Source organism: Oenanthe melanoleuca, chromosome 20, assembly GCF_029582105.1.
Source record: "Oenanthe melanoleuca isolate GR-GAL-2019-014 chromosome 20, OMel1.0, whole genome shotgun sequence".
Classification (NCBI taxonomy): domain Eukaryota; kingdom Metazoa; phylum Chordata; class Aves; order Passeriformes; family Muscicapidae; genus Oenanthe; species Oenanthe melanoleuca.
Window position 1 is genome coordinate 4,534,890 of NC_079353.1, and position 18,014 is coordinate 4,552,903.

The 18,014-nt window shown below is 44.0% G+C and overlaps 1 protein-coding gene across 1 annotated transcript in view; it reads right to left on the reverse strand.

Annotated features, from left to right (window-relative positions):
• The window catches only part of TAF4 (TATA-box binding protein associated factor 4), a 36,462-nt gene extending 19,589 nt beyond the window's left edge, over positions 1–16,873 (reverse strand). Inside the window, exons 1-2 of the mRNA XM_056507845.1 lie at positions 16,492–16,873; positions 13,455–14,543 (exon numbers count right to left, since the gene is read on the reverse strand). Of these exons, the coding sequence (XP_056363820.1) occupies positions 13,455–14,543; positions 16,492–16,807 (1,405 nt within the window). The 5' untranslated portion in view covers positions 16,808–16,873. The remainder of the gene's footprint in view (positions 1–13,454; positions 14,544–16,491) is intronic.
• Positions 16,874–18,014: the final 1,141 nt, after the last annotated feature.

Sequence of the window (18,014 nt, forward strand, 5' to 3'; positions counted from 1 at the left end):
GTAGCTGCATGATTCTGCAGGGTCGTCTTTGCCTCTTGCTTATTTGTAACTCCACTTGCTAATGACATTTCCATTTATAAAGTATTGTGCTTTTTTCAATTAATAAAACGTGTAAAATCATGCACTGGAATAAAAAGTGAAGAGTTCTAGCCATCGGACATACCAGAAAAATACAAACCAGACTTTTTTTCTAACACTTCCTTCTTTCTTTGAAACATGGCTTGGCCTAACAAAGACTAAGGAAAAAATTAATAGAATGATAAGGAAGAATAATAAAATATTTTGTAGCCTTTGCAGACCACTCTGATTATCTGTGTAATTCCAAAGACACACAACCTTCTTGACAGAGAACCCCTACATCCAAAAAACAAATCAAACTAAAACAGTTTCCTGTCTGGTTACCAGTTTTTACTGGTAAATCTTGATTAATAATATTTATAGGAGCTGAACTTTCCAGTGAGGGAGATAAAACCATTTACAGACATAGCAGGCACCTTCAAATCAGTGTTCTGATGAAGTGCACAGTCCAGCAGTGTCCCCTCTGACAGCCACAGCCAGCAGGAGGCCACTTCAACAGCAGCATAACCCAATGCCACCTCTCAGGGGGACACTCCATATCCCAGTGCCACCTCTTAGAACAATGCTCCATATCCCAGTGCCACCTCTCAGAGGGACACTCCATATCCCAGTGCCACCTCTTAGAACAATGATCCATATCCCAGTGCCACCTCTTAGAACAATGCTCCATATCCCAGTGCCACCTCTCAGGGTTACACTCCATATCCCAGTGCCACCTCTCAGGGTTACACTCCATATCCCAGTGTCACCTCTCAGGGTTACACTCCATATCCCAGTGCCACCTCTTAGAACAATGCTCCATATCCCAGTGCCACCTCTCAGAGGGACACTCCATATCCCAGTGCCACCTCTTAGAACAATGATCCATATCCCAGTGCCACCTCTCAGGGTTACACTCCATATCCCAGTGTCACCTCTCAGGGTTACACTCCATATCCCAGTGTCACCTCTCAGGGGGACACTCCATATCCCAGTGCCACCTCTCAGGGGGACACTCCATATCCCAGTGTCACCATCCATACCATGGGGGACACACTGAGGGACTCCATCTCCAGTAAGCAAGCAGCTAATGGGAGGACACAGCAAGGTGTGCTCATGATTCTCACTGGGCTTAATAGTGTGGAAGGACAAAACTCTCACCTGTGAAATACAAACCCTACACAGGACCCTATCTGACCCTAAATCTCTCTTTCTGCTGCAGACACTCAACAGAAGAACAGAAGGTTCAAGTTTACAGATACTGCTTGTTACCCCCAATGTAGTTCATACCATTACTAAGAATTTAGACTTTTAATAAGTTGGTTTTTTCTGAGACATAACAGAAGAATTAATGGATGTATGAACTTTAAAGTGCATGGAGAATATCCTTTCCTATTCTCCTGAGGAAATTCTCTTCTTAAAGTAAAAAGGTAACTATAAACTTCCCAAGAAAAAACAACTGGAGTCAGGCAGAACTGTTAGGTGGCAAAGAATCAATAGACACACATGCTGGTGTTCAAAAGAATGTCCAAGCCTAAAACAATCACCAGAGGACTGATGTCTCTGGTATAAAAAACCAAAGCCCCTACAAACACCTCTAGAAAAGGAGGTTATTGATCATACAGTGCAATGACATCTGACAAATCTTCAAATCCTAACCAGATTTGCCAGGGAAGTTCACTACGAGGTTATCTTCATGTCAAAGCCCTTTGGGCCTTAAGCTCTTGAGCACACACTCATTTGTGGAAGGATGCTGCAAACATTTGACATGGCAGAAAAATGTGACAGTAATCCTAAGTGGGCTGTGCCATATTGTAGGAGAAAGCTTTATGAGAGAATCCTTTTGGTATTGTCAGAAGAGATTCTGTTACAACAAAAGAGAAAGTGAATGTGTGTGTAAGGTTATGCAAGTTATCGTATCCACCACAAAAACCATCTAAAGCAAAGGGGCTGATTCTATGCTATGTAAGTGATTGGATCAGGTTACACAGGGACTCCAGAACGACAAAACCCTTACAAAAGGACAAAGTTTCTAAGATTTTTCCAATACAAAAATGCTGTAATACCAGAGAGAGAGATGGAGAAAAAGACAGCTGGCAATACAAGTCACAGGAAGAGCTTTCAGAAGAAGTATATGTGACAGGGTCTCTTATTGCAGAAAAGGAAAAGATAACCTGGTACTGACATCAATGCTGTCCAACAACCCAACATTCCTCCTCTTCCAGTAAATGATCCTGGAAAAACCTCCCACTCTATAGGAATGAAAGCCCAAGGAAGGCAGAAATACCTATTGAAGTCTACTATTCCCCTGCAGCTCCATGAAAATCTGGGTCATTAAGGAAATCTTCCCTAACACCAGCCAATTTCTAGCAGATTTAGAATTATTTACACCCATTAAAAAACAGCCTCTGTAACAAACCAGATGAGTAGCAGCCCATGAAGGACCATCTATACACCAACTCATGAGAAACAAGGATTACAAATCATGATGAGTAGCACAGAACTGTAAATGGCAACAGAGATGTGAATTACATGTTATTGAAGACTCACTACTTTGTACCTGAGAAGAAGTGTGCACCAGTGTTAAGTATACATTAGATATACTTAAGTTTAGGTGCTTAGAACCTCAGGAGACCTGTACTGCACAAGTCCAGAAACAATTCTACTTGAACTTTCTAGCCAAAGCCTTTGACCTCATCAGCAATCTGATTTTTGTGTTTCACCAACAAACGCGGCTGTTTGGTGATTTCCGTAAAACGCTTTAGCTCCACGAGGACAAGCACAGTGCTTAAGGAGAAGTCTCCACAGTGCAGGAATCAGGAGGTATCAGCAAACCCAACAGCTCAAAATGACCCCATGAGCAAGTGAAACTACAGCTGCTCCAGAAGTGGCTGTCCTGCACTGGCATGAGGAGGTCAGGCTGCAAACATGAGGCAGCAGGAGATCTGTTCCCTGCTGAGCTGCAGGCTCCATAAAACTGTCAGGCAGAGACAGAGCTGTCCAGCACACCAGAGCAAGCTGTACCAATTCCCTCATGCCCTGCTCCAGAGTACTGGGCACCCCAAAAACATGAGGCTGAGGTTCTGCACACAGCTGTGCTGAGCACACAGACACACTGTGCCCAATGCAAGGGACCTGTTAAATGTTCAGCACCTGCTGCACTGAAGGCGAGCTACAACTTAACCATGAAAAAACATGGCATGACTGTCAGGTGTGGCTTCAGACCACCTTTAACACAAAATACTTGGAGTTTCTCCTGACAGACACTGAAGACTGGCATGACACAGAGCTTTAGACACGAACTACAAAAGTAAATTCCATTTCCTTTTCAAGTCATGTCACTCTGGAGTAAAGGAGAATTCTACCCACCACAGTGCCTAAGACTGAAGATACAACATACAGCTGCAGCACTCCACAGATGGCTACCACTACTCTATCCAACCTGCACACACAGATGCCAACCAGCATTATGGTCTCAGAAACATTAATTCTTCAACAGCTGATTTGATTGTTGTCAACACAGATGAAAGATATGTTTGCAAATATCCTCAAGAATCCTCACTGCAGTGCACAGAAAGTGCATTTTGTACAGAACAAGTACAAAAGCTCACATTATGAAAAAGTGCCTTTTTTTTTTCTTACAAAAGAGTCAACAGACAAAAAACTCAATTTCATTTTAAAAGCTTTTGCTTACTCTTACTATGTGAGAGTTCAGTTTCAAACAACACAACTGAACTGTACTGTCTGAAAGGTGAAGAAGTGAATAATTTGTAAAGCATTGATTCACAAACCTTTTAAGAATATAGTTGAAGGAATAATGTCATGTTGGAATGCCAAAAAGACACTGCTCTTAAGAGTGATCCCATATGTAAAAAATCTTACCTGCTCATTTGAAGAGGTGTGTAAGAAATGTTCCAGGAAATACATCATTTTATATAGCAACAATTGACAAATGCTTCAACAATGTGATTTGGAAGTATTTTGACTTCTCTGGAAAGCTATATTCCTTGGAAGTATGTTAACATGCCTTTCTAGTCAAGCATACAAAGCCAAAACACCAGTGCTCTGTCAAACTGCAACCCAATCATCACACAAATCTGTCTGGTGTCAAAACAGCTAAGAAAAACACTATAAAAAACAAAACCAATTGCTTTAATTATTGATCTCCAAGCAATTCAGATATAGCTCTGCCATGAATTTCAATACACTTAGATCAAACAACAAAGCAATTATACCAAAATCAGATTTGGGTTTGAGAAAGGAAGACACGAAATAAAGTGTCACTAATTCTTTATGTCTGATATTTTAAATAGGAGGTTCTAAAACTCAGCCTGTTCTCATTTGTGATAGTTTGTCTGTACCAAGGTGTATCAACATTAATGCTGTTAAGCACCTGAGAAAATGGGAATGGCTGAGTTACTTTGCATTTATCACCACAATCTGTACAGAAATACTTAATGAGGAGTAATGCTTTAAATCAATGTTTTCTTCCTTCAGAATGCAACTGCCTAAAACAACTAAATCCATGAGAAGACATAAAAAACACATTTCTTTAATTTGTTCCCACTGTGAATGCCCTACTCAAGGTATACACTCTGCAATTTTAGCTGATGCCACCTCTTCACCAGAAGCTGTGGAGATCTGGAGCTGGACAATTCTACTGACTGACAGCTCCCCAGGGCAGCCTCAGCACAAACATTCCCTCCACATCCTCCTCTGAGAGTTCATGCCTCTCTCACTGCCCATACAGAATTATTCTGCTTTGAGCATATGCCAAACACTGTGCCTGCTAGTTCAATACAAACCATCAACAGGGACATGATATTACATGCCATTTGGCTGATGGCAACATTTATTAAGTAGCTCTGCTTTTGCAGTCAGTCTGAACACAGAAACAGAATTATTTTCACACCTGTAAACTCGAATTCAGAAAGCTTTTCAACAAACTCAGGTTTCGTTTCGATTTTTACTAACCATCAAATGCACAGTCCTGAGTAATGACTAAGCTTAATGACTGGGTATGACTAACACTTATAAATAATTAGTGCCTTTTCTCCCCCTCCCCCATGGAGGACAGGGAAGGAAAGAAAATCAAATGATACACTGGTAAAAAAGGAAGAAAGAAAGAACTAAGAGGTTGAAGCTCAATGTATGAACACTTGTGTCTTCTTCCAATCCACCCTTAATACTACAGCAAACATGACTGCACGTATGTCTGTTAAAAACTAATAACTCCTCATGCTTGTCTTTAACTTCCACACAGTTTAGTCACTGTCAGCCTCCCTACTCCACATCTCTTCTCCCACACTGATCCCTCTACAAACACTCTTCTGGCCCCCTCCATCGACTCTTTTGCCACAGGTGCTGCAATTCTCCAGCTACTCCTTGGAGCTGGCACTTGTGACTCATGTGAGCACAACTGGTCCCACCTGCCACACCACCACTCAGGCTGAAAGCACCTGATGTTGTTACATTTGGAGAGAGGCTCTGATTCCAACCCTCCCTTACAGAAATATTTGATTAATAAACTGAAGGAAGGCGTGCAGACAACTCAGTATTGCCTTGCTGCCCCCCAAACCCTCTGAGAAAGACTTGAGCATAGCACCACACCTGACTGCTTGGGTTTTGTTTATACTCTGATATCTAGAGCACACGTTTTTCAACTGCACTGGTTGTCAGCACAGTCTATCCAGCACGTGCTTTATTCTGCACAAAAGCACTGTGATAGTTTTTAACAGTTCAGCTACTCTCAGAAGCTTATATTAATCAAGTTATAATCATAAGTTAGACCATTTTTACAAGAGAGGCTTACTCAATTCAATACAAATCTTAGGACAGTCATGTCAGTCATATAAAACAATATTGCACATTGCTGTGACTTTTATGTTATTTGTTGTCTAGGTACTGGGTACGTGTTACTGAAAAATACATTTTAGTAAGGCATTTTAAGTGAAAAAGCACCAAAATTAAGATACATAGCATTCTTAAGTTACAATTCAAATTTATAAAGAGAGATCTACCATGGCAATAAGTCACTTAATTTTCATGAATATACTTTTCCAAATCCCACAAAAAGAGCTTGGTATCCAAACCGGACCTTACACTGAATTCTGTACAAATACAAAGTAAAAGCAGCATCCCTATTTAACCTGTTTTATAACGTATTTACACATTTTCCTGAACATCAACCTTTGAGTTTTAAGTGTAACTTTCTGATTTCTGCTAATCTAAGTAGTGAAACTCATCCATTTAAAATGTTATTTTGAATCTGACAACAGTTATTGACCCAAAGATCAGCTCCATTTGTACAATGCCTTAAGAGAGCTCGACTGAGGTGCTGAACAGATCTCACTGCAGCTGTATCAAGTCCGTAAAAGTATTACCTCTTTCTTGATTACTGATAATCTATACCATAATACAGTGACAATAATCAATGTTTTGTTCTCACAAAAAATATTCTATATTTAAAAAACCCTTAAAGGCTTAAGACCTCAAGGACAATTTTTATATTTGACATTAAATATCATGCTAAAGGCACCTGAAGAGTATTACTCCATGAGAGGAGAGTTTGTGATAAAAAACTAGCTCTCAGATGAGACACCTGCACCTCCAGAAGACAACCAGCATTTCTGGGAGGAAATTCCCACAGATTAGAACTGGCACAAAAATTTCCAGAGTAAGCTGAGGTAAAACTGTCCTAGAAGGTTTAAAACAACCAACAAGCTCTATTCACGTGTACATGGCAAAAAAAAAAGCCTCATCTAATCTGAAATATGGATGATCACATAATCTTTACACCTGTTTAATTACAGCCTGTACACAGACCAGGCTGTATCAGCAATTTTGCTTCTCTCACAAGGAAGCAGATGCAAGAGGGCTGATACAATTATTTGCACACAGGAATGGACCTGTGGCTGTGCAAAGAAAAAGCCCTTTGTCACCTGTGAGCAACACACTCTCCCTAGAGTTTGGCCTTCCTTCACCCAGAGCTTTAGGGTACATAATACACCTGAAATAACTGTCTATTAAGCAGGACTAAAACCTCCTTTCTACCATTGTGATAGATGTATGTGTTTCTCTTCAGTTGAGAGAAACTGTATTTTCAAAATCCTTACCTTCATGCCACTACCTCTCCAAATCTTTCACAAGACATAATGTGCCTAACAAAGCTAAACTTGCTAACAGTCTTCCAACTAGCAAAAGCCTTTTTTTCTTACATGAAGCAATGACAATAAATTCAAGGAGAAGATTCAGACAGATTAATGGAGTTACAAACACTCAAAGTTTCAACACAAACAAAAATCTTGACAAGAGCAGCTATTTTAAGGTAAAAATGCTGATTTTGAATATTTCTGACAAAAAAATGCACATACCAACAAAAAATATTTAATGTGTTAAGTGACTTCTATATCCAGTTCTTTCTGAGCACACGCATTATTGATCACACAGTTTGTATATAAAGCAACCTTTCCACACACCAGTACTTTCTCTTTCCTTGAACCCAGATAGTTTAAATATCACTACTTTCAACTGTGTTCTAGAACTACATAAAATTGTTTTGAATTATATTTACATATAATTTCCCAAAACAGGGAAGACAGGCAACAGTAAGAGCTCTCATACACCAAAACACTTGAAGAGTTTGTGATGTAATTTGTCTCTTATTAGTGGCCCAAACTGATGAATTTTCACCTCAGTTTGCTAACTGGGCTGCAGCATTCTCTGTTAATAAGGGATTCAAGTTCTGGACAACATTCAAATTTGTGGTCCTCAAACCAAGAAGGTTCCACAGGCAACCTGCTTAGATTTTCAGAGATGGAAAACATGTAACTTCTTGCAGAGTGCAGAACACCTCAAAAGAAATAAATCACTTCTGGTTATTGACCAATAACCTTTATCACAAGCTTAGTGATACCCAAAACCCCCAGAAGATCACAATTTGAAGATCATACAGACATATCCATACATGCACTTCCAAAGGCTGCTGGGAACAGTATTTTTCATAACAGAACTGAACAATATGTAATCAAAGTTAAAAGCTTTCACAGCTTAACAGAATCACAATTATAGTCCCATTAGATCCCATCACTTAACAACACAGTCTTACAAGATGTGCACAACATCAAGATACTCTTTTTAACAGAACCAAAAAGCCCTACTGCACAGCTCTCTGAGCCCCAGGTTCTTTGGGGTACAAAGCCAAGCAAGCAGGAGTCCTCAGCAATGGAAGTGCAATGCGAACAAACACAACTTTCAGTCTGGTGACATATGGCAGATCTGATGTAGCAGATTCCAAATAAAGCAGAATGTTCCTTTTGCTGATGCATGATTTGAACATAAAATCCACCCCTCAACCAGAAGAGTTCTGCAGAAGAGATCCACAGTTATCTTCCAGAAAGACAGAGACTGCTTTACATGCCAAGTATAGGACTCCCAAGATCTAATCCTGGCAAAATATTGATTCCTGCATGGCCTTGGGCAAGTCAGAACTTCTCTAACTTGCTCTTTCCCCCACCTCTACAGCAGAGTTCACACTACTTTATTTACCCACCACACAGGCAGGTTGCAAGAATTAAGTTTTGTAAAATGCTTTGAAAGTGAAACATACTGTAAGTACTCTAAGAAACCCCCATTGTCATGGTGCATTGCAGACATTATTTTTAACAAAATCAAGCCATGCCAACACAGTTAACAGGCATAATATTGGCAGCACATGCTACATACAGGGAAACTATAATGAGGATATGTTTGAACTCGCTTCCTAGTCAGTGAGAAATAGAAACAACCACATTCCACTACTTCATAGTATTTCTCCTATTCCTTTCTGTATTCCTTATATTATGGAATTATTATTATTTCCTCATCTATCTACATCCTAGTTCCTTTGGGCACTTCTGGGGTATATGTTTCAAGTACAAAGTAACCCAAAGAATGAGGCACTGAGCATGAAAAAGTAACACAAATCGCGTGATTTTGTTGTTCTCAGTTGCCACCCTTCTCCATTTTTATACATTCTCCCATGCCCAACCACCTACTAACCCAACTCCCAACTGAAGGAAATGGAATTACTCCTGCAGAAGTTATTTTACAGTTACTCCAGCTCCCAAAAGTACAAAACCTCAAGTCAAAAGGACCCATACCCATGCTTTAAATTATGTGTTCACGTAGTTTTTCCATCCTAAAGTCACTATAAACATGGCCTGAGTTAGAATCCTTCTTGGATAGTGAACACAAGCTAAAAACCAACCTGTTTCTGTAGAAAAAGCTCAAATTTAACACCTCTAAGGCCATGAAGAAGACCTTGGGCATGCATATTCACAAAGAACATCTTCAAGGATGTGCAGATGTACAGCACTGATGCTCTTTCAAGTATCCTTTGCTTCTGGAAAGCATCAATGGTTTTAACCACTGCTAGAGTTCAGAACTCTGGAACATTCCACTGCTAAAGGGGCCCCAGCAGTTTCTCAGTCTATGAAAGGCCCACCCTCTCCTCACCAATGAAAAGGTACATGAGATGCCCTTCAGAAAGAAAGCAACAAAGAAATTTTTAGTCTCATCCCCTATCATCAGTGACTGGCAGATCCAACTGAGTTTTGAGAAAGTAATAAAAAAGTTTTATTTTTAGATACAAGGCAAAACAATTCTCTTCTACAACAGCTGCAGAACTGCACCGCTGCTAGAGGGAAAACTATTCATGACTGTAAAAGTGAAAAGAAAAAGTCATGAAGACAACCTATCCTATCTGCTATCTTCAAACAGGACTGCATGGCCCCAGACCATATTTAATCAGGAAAATAACAGTCTTTATGATCAAGCCACCAAATTTTCGTAACTACTAACAGTCACTCAGAAGGTAAAAGAAAAGAGAGGGACAGAGAGAAGTGAAAGTTTCTAGATTTCAATTTCACCTAAGCTAGTAGAGAGAACTGTCCAGACCTACCTGCTCTGTGCTATTCAGCACTCACCAATCTGCTCCCTTCTCTAAGCAGACACCTTAAAAACTTATTATTGGATGTCTGTACATACAGATAAAGCAGAAGAGAGCAGCAACACAAACTTGCAAGAAGAGAAACCAAATCTTTGAACCCCAAGCTGACAGCACTGCTAAGTAAGCATAAACTCACACATGCTGGGTTTCTACTACAGCACTGCTGGACAAGATGGGGCTCTCAAAAATTACTTTGAAGTACCCAATTTTTGCCACTTTAGAAGATAATTCTACCCTGTGTCAGCAATGACCTCTAAACACTTTACACACTCTCAGAGTGCAAAAGATAAATTTTAGCACATAATCCCAGTTATACTTTTCTGCAGACTTTTCTGAGCACCTCTAACAGTGGAACACTAACTTACTACTTTAACCAACTCACTCATTTTCTACCTCTTAGCATATGATTGTTCATAATATATTGCTCATTACTGAAGTACTCAAAAAAACAAGCATCGTTCAATTTATTTCCAGTCAGTTTCAGTAGTGTTGCATCCTTAAGGCTGTATTGCATAAACTTGTGTTCCCACCCCCTTACAAAATCATCTCACAATATTTCCATGTCTTTTCTAAGAGGGTATAAATAAGGTTATTTTGGGATCATTATCCAAATCTGTCCAATTGGAGCACAAAGTTCCAAACACAGGCTCCTGAAGAAAAGACTAAGGACAACAGTCTTCTTGCTAAAAGATGTCAGAAGTGGAAAACCATCACTAATATACAGATAGTCCCCCATAGCTTCGTTCCTTGGAGAAGAAATACACCAAAATCTAGTAAGGTCACAACAATTATGGCCCACTGGCTCTTTAAACATCTCCAGTTTGGTCAGTCAATGTTTGCTGCACAACTGCCTTGATGCAATACAAAGCATTATTCTAACAGTAATATATTTTAAAGACCATTGACAGAGTTTACTTTCCACGTGGTCTGTCAAAGAAAACATTTGAAACCTTGAAAGGTTTCTAATTTTCAAGTCCCAGCTTAACAACTCCTGCTGACATTTCACATTCTGCTTTCTATACATATGACACTGTAACTGTATTTTGGAGAGCTAGAAACAGTAATTCTGGATAAGAAAATAACTGTAAAATGTGTGCTGTGTTGGTCAAACCTTCCATCAGAATTTTCTAAGTGTTTCTAATTCTTGGTGTAAAAAGCTGTGTGTGCAGTGTGTGATTTCAAATTATTTCAAGCACTGTCTTAGAAACTCTTACTAGCACACACAATTAACTTTTAAAAACAGACTTGTGAATGCAAATTTGATACATGCAGTAGGTACACAGCACACAGGCACCACAGCTGCAGCTTCACGCTACCAAACTGCCTCCAAAAAGCTGGCCTAGGATGCTGCCATTTAAAATACAATTTCAAAAGCACAGCCACCTATTCTCCTTTCACTATGAGTGTACCTGCACTCTCCTGAAGATCACAGAAGCTGCATGTGCCAGAGTTGCAGAGGCACTTGGCCCTTGTGCCTGAGAGATGTTTGGAAGACCTCAGCATCCTCCAATTCTTAAGTGCTTTGAAAGAGATGGTTTATGCAAAGCATTTTTAAAGCTGGATACTTTTGCAAAGTCTTTAAAACAAACTAAAGCAATGTAAAAGAAATATAACCAGTTCCACTAAAAAAATCCTTTTCAATATTAAGTGTGTCTTAACACGCAAGAACTCAGTTTCCAATCTCTATGTCAAATACACTTGCTTATTTTAAGTCATGCTTATTCTTTTGAAGTCATAGATATTTCTTTAAGTGTATGACAGAATAAAAAGTGCTTCATAATAATCCAAGTGCTTAGAACCTGTATTGTTTCACTTTGATCTATCCAGAACTCCAAAGGAACAATTTATGGCCCAATTTTGCTTAAGGACTGGCAATGCTGCTTCTAAGAGTAATATCTTTCAGGATGCTGTGGCAGTCTGAAAATATCAGCTACCTGAAAAAGGGTCCCACTGGACTCCACAGTAGTATTTTCCCTCATAATCAGGTTTATAACACAGTATTAACAAAAAATGCAGGTATAAATGGCACCAGACTAAACTGGATCAATCCTTTGATACGCTATGGCAATAAATAAAATAAGGCTTTTCCAACCTATCAATTCACAGGCTTCAAATCAAGCACCATGATTTCAAGATCTGAGTTTAACTGCTATTTTTTAAATTAGCAACATGTCATTCAAATTACTCATATATGGAATAATCTTTTACAGAAAAAAAAGAGGAATATTTATACCAGTTATTACTTGGATACACAGAACATTTGACAGACTTCATCAAACTACATGGCATCACATACCACAGACAGCATATTACACAAAAACACAGTGTTTAGTTATACAGCACATAATTCCTGATCTATTTTATGTGACAAGTACATTGCTCTGAGGTTGGTCAGGAGGTCCAAGAGATGTATTTTTACTAAGACCATCCACTAAAATCACCAACAATTTCATTCAATGTTAGTAGCAAAATTTAACTAGCTGTTCTTTGCATACTGCCCTGCAAACAGCGAGCAGTAAGAATACAGCCCTTGTATGCATTATTATGAAGACAGGAAGCAATGTGTAGGTTCATACAAGTATTTGCAGTTAAAAATCAAAGTGGATACAAGCAACAAGCTTGACTCAAAATCACAGCAAATATATAACATTAAATCTCCAAATCTAGGATAATAAAGGACAGAACAATTCTGAACAAATAAATGCTTCTCAGCCTGCTTTCCACTCATCCACTGAGTTCAGAACTAGACTCCTTGTCCAGAGATGCTCAGCACTAAGCATGAGACTAGCTACTACAAAATCTGTAGCCCTAGACACAACAGGGTGAGGTAAGGACATAGGAAGTCTGCCTTTGTATCAGAATGCCAGTGACTAAAAAGATGATCATAAGCTCCAAATCTGTAAGTTTTTAAGTCAGACTTTGAAGGTTTTTAAAGCCAAAGTAGGTAGTTCTCCTGTGCTGTATCTGCTGCTTCTCTGTTCATGAGAGCTCTGTGGTACTGGGGGGCATACAGGGACAGGAGGGAACCGAGCAGCACACAGAGGTTACAAACTACTGACAAAACCACCTGAAAATTCAAAATGTCTTTTGTGCTAATGAAATAACAACATTTCATTGGATAATATTCCATTGTCACACTTTGGCAGTTTGCAGCTTCATCTACGCTTACACTGGAACAAAGATACCAGGCGGAATTATTTTCAGTTACTGCTGAAAAGACTTTCTGGTCACTTAAAATCAAACACTAAGTAGTGGAATGCTACTACTACTCAACACCAGACCATTCTCATTGTTACATGTCATGTCTTTTCCACAATTCACAATTAAATGGCACAGAATCTCACTTGGATTCCTTCCTCCCTGCAAGAAATACACTTCCAAAATAAAACCCCTCAATCCTCTGACTTACCTGGTGGTAACTGAAAATTCTGAATGTTAGTTGGATTCTGAGGTGGCTGAGGCAAACGAGGTGCTAAAACTGTAGGAGTCAAAGTTGCTCTGATTCCACTCGTAGTTGGTGTTGGAGTCCTCGGCAGACTTTGTGCCACTGTATTGGCAGTGCCTTTAGCCATTCCTGTGGGGGTGCCAGGAGCTGCAGGAGGTATCCCACCAGGATTGGGAGCAACATTGGAGAGCCCAGCTTGCATAGTTTGCCCAATAATCATGTTACCCCCTGTAGTACTGGGCTGGCCACCAGTAGCCAGCGTCTGCTGCTGGGATACTGCCTGGACTATAGTTTTAGGAGACTCAGATTTGATGACCTGTGTGGCAGGAGCTGCTGGCACAGTGGAACCAGACTGGCTGTTCACAAGTGATGTCTGGAGGGAAACTCCAGATCCCACAGTGGCTGTGGCAACAGCAGGAAAACTCCCCACACTGATGGTTGAATTGATCACAGTATTGCTCCCGTTCTGAGTGGCTGCACCAGCTGCAGCCACCGTGGGTCCTGCTGTGTGGATCGGGGGCCTCACCAGCGTTACCGTGGGCGCCCCGGTGCCAACGCTCGGCGGTGGCTGCGAGGAGATCACTGTGGGCGAGGAGGAGGATGCAGAGGACACAGCAGTATTAAGGAAAGAAGTCTGGATGACAGTGTTAGAAGCTGAGGGCAAAACAGCATTAACAGCGTTTCCTTTCCCCACAGATCCAGGTCCATTGTTAACGAGAGGGGCAACAGCAGGTGCAGGAGCGGGGTTGGCAGTCACGGGAGTCCCAGAGAAAGCAGCACTTCCTGTGTGGTGAGAGTTCATCACCACGTTACTCCCATTCAAAGTCTGCACTGTCGTGGTCCCAATCTTGCCATTCCTGGTGGACAAGGCAGTTGCCATGGTGCTGATAACCACCGATTTGCCCTGACTGAGGGTCCCTGGAGCAGCAGTGACTTCAGATCCTCCTGCTGCTGCAGTGGTGGTGCTGGTGCTCGTTGTGGTGGCTCCATCCAGAGCTGAAGTCTGGGACCTGGTGTTATGATTAATAACACCCCCCTGCACTCCTCCTGCCCCTGCAAAACAACAACGAGGTTAAACAGAGCGAATGAGCAAGAAGAGAAATCCAGCAAAGACAGAATGTTCTCCCTTATAACCAGGTCTTCTCCTTCTCCATCTCCCAAGCTACCTGCCTTGAACCAGGAAAACAGGACAGAGTACAAACTGAACAGGGCTTTGCAAACATTATCTTAAAGCCTCCAATGTTCCACCAAAGACTGGCAGATTCAGTATTAATTGCAACACTCTTGCTTTTGACACTACAGTAAGACAAAACAGGGAAAATAGATTTAATATGAAGCAAGGGAAGGGAGTAAGAATATCATCTAAGACATCTTCCCTATTCTAAAGACTGACATCCCATTTAGAAACAGGACTGCAACTGCAAGGGGGGAGGAAATGGCCATGGAAGACACATTATTAAGACATATTCCCTATACCCAGCACACATTACTCTCTAATCCTGTCATCTCCCAGAAAGAAAGTCAGCCAGATCAGGAGGCTCAACAACAGCAAAATATGAAAAGAGAAAGGAAAGAAAAACATTGGCCTGGCAAGATAAGAAGGTCTGCAAGGTCTGGAGTAGGTTTCTAGAAGACCCCTCTTCCTTATAATAGAATTTGTTCTGACAGATCTGAAGTTCCCACAGCCAGAGATAGTTAAAAATAAATAAATAAAAAGCAAAGCTGGTTTTCAGAAGGACAAAATGATGTAGCTTCTTGTCCTGAATAATCCTCATGCCCCTTGATAAGGCCTGGTGTTAGCACAAGTACAATCACACACAGTCCAGGTCCTGGCCCTAAGGAGACAGAAATGGGAAAAGAATAGTGACAGGCAGACACTGAGATGCACATTATAAGGGTCAAGGAGATCCTCCTAGAAGAGCTTCATCAATCATAACAGACGGTCTGTAGTATCTTCTTACACTTCAGCAAGATGAAATCAAAAATAAAAAAGGGGGGAGGGGAAGAATTGCAGAGATTCTGGGGAGACATTTCTTTCAACCCCCCTGAAAAACAGCTTCCCTCCATTGCCTGAGTGAGCCCTCAGTCCCAGCCTTCACGCTGCCCCCCTACAAGCCTCACGACACGAAGGGGGGAATATTCCCAGGAGCTCCGGGGGTGGGCGGCTGGGAGAAGGCGCTGTGCAAGGTGGGGTGTTGTGGCCTGAATTCCCCCCCTTCCCGGGACCCGGCGTTGTGACAACCCCCCCTTGAGGGCAGAGGAGGAATGGGAGGTGTTAGATGCCCCCTCCAAGCCCCTGGAACAAGGGAGGGGGTGCGGGGGGAATATCAAGGCAGCAGATATGGGGGGGAAGCATTTTGAGGGACTTCCTCCCCTTGAAATCCCCCCTCGCTTCCTCCTCTACAGGAAATAGGTGTCATGATTAATAACACCCCCTTCCACTTCAGCAACAGCGAAGGGGGAGGGGAAGGAGCATTTACACAGACAGCTAAGGCGGCATTATCAAGAGGGAATCCCCCCCATAACCTCCACCCCTGGAAAGGCAAGGGGAGCAATCACAGGCGGCATGGGAGGCACAGCCATGACCAAGGGGGTGGGCTCTGCCTCCTTCAGTCCCCGAGATTAACAGAGCCCTTTTACACTCCAGCAACAAGGGCAGGAAAAGCAGAGGGGACCGACAGAGTCACGGACGGGCACTGCCGGCTCCTTCTGCGGGGCGGCTGCCCCCACACATGATCCAACACCCTCGAGTAAGCACAGGCGAGGAGGGAAAATAAAGGGGAGGGAGCAGAGGCGCGGATACACACCGAGGGGGCATGATGAGGGGAGGCTCTCCCCCGTATGATCGATACCACCCTTTGCACTCCCCTCCTGCCACAACGAGAAGGAGGAGAGAGGGAAAAGGGGGGAAAGCAGTGAGGGAAGGAGGCAGCGGGAGCTGGGGAGTGGGGGGAGGGGAGGGCCCCTCTCCCTCAGAGCCCCCCACCCCTGCCCACGTTACCTGCTTTTGTGATCTCTGGGGCACTCAGTCCCATCTTGCTGCCGCTGCTGCTCTCTGTTTGGGCATTAGCATTGCCTCCTACTACTACTCCTCCAGGGCTGGGGCTAGGGCTGCTGCTGCTACTGCTGCTGCTCACAACATGGTTCCCCAGCAGCCCCCCAGCGGCCCTCAGGGGCTCCTGCGCCTTGTGGTGCTGGTGGTGGTGGCCGGAGGCCGCCAGCTGGGACTCCAGGGAGCCCACCAGGTCGCTCACCACCTTCTCATCCACCTCCGTGTTCAGGAAAACCTCATCCAGCAGATCCGAGCCCGCCGCCATCTTTTTTCGGAGGGTTCCTGTGAGCGGCTCCCTCCTCCCCCCCCCTCCCCTCTCACGGCTCCCTCCTCCCCCCGCCCCGCTCACACTCGGCCCCCCCGCCCAACCGCGCACGCGCGAGCGCCCGGCCCGCACATCACCGGCCGGCCAGGGATTCCGCCCGCCGCTGATTGGCCGGCGCCCGCGCTATAAAAGGCCGTGCAAATGGCTGCGATCGCTTAGTTGGGAGTCGGGCGGCGGCGGCGGCCCCCCGGCGGCTGCGGGCGGGCGGGGGCTGCGGCCCTTCGGTGCGGCCGCGCCGCGGGTGCGGGGGGCTCGGGAGCCGCTCGGGGCGGCGGGGGCGGCCGCGGCCGCCGGCGGCTCTTTGTCTGCCTCGGCCCAAAATGGCTGCATGTTTTCCCTGCTGCTCCCTGCGTCCGGGTCTCCCCCGCCGGCGCGAGTCTGAAGGGCGCCCCGCACCTGTGCCAGCTGCGTGTAACTGATCCACCGGCGGGGCGGGCGGGGCACACGCCCAGCCCCGAGCGGGGGCAGCGGGCGAGGAGGAGCCCCCGCTGCCTCCCTCCCTCCCACCGTCGCTGGCGGGGCGAGCGGGGGCCGCAGCCCCTCGGTGCGGCCGGGCCGCGGGGGCGGGCGCCGGGCGCGGTCTGACTCAGCAAGGCCGGGGCCAGCTCCGGGAAAGCGCGCCCGGCTGCGAGCCCAGCGCCGGCAAGGCGAAAGGAAGAGGAGAGAGAGAGAGGGGAGGCGGGGGGGAAAAGAGAGGGAGACGGCAATTTTGAACGGTCCAGTCGCAGCTGCGAGCCGGCACGGCGGGGCGATCCCCGCCCGTGTGTCAGCCCGCGTTACACCCCCGCCGCCGCTTAACCCTTGGGGGAGAGCCGCGCTGCGCAGCGGCGCTCGGCGGGGAGCGCGGCCCCGGCCCGGCCCGCGGGGCTCGGAAGCCGCCGGCTGCAGGTGGACATGATCGCTTACAGGAGGCAGCTGCACTTTGACCTTGTTGTGCAACCATCATAAAGGAAGTAAATAACGTAAAAATACAACCCGCCTTTCAATAAATGCGCTCTTCTGCCAGGCGCTGTTTCCCCGGAAAACTGAATTACTGTAACAGTATTACCAGATGCAATTGGAACAATATTATCAGATGGTACGATTTATCTTTCACAGAATATAATCATAGAATCATAAAGGGTGGAAGAGACCTTTAAGATCAAGT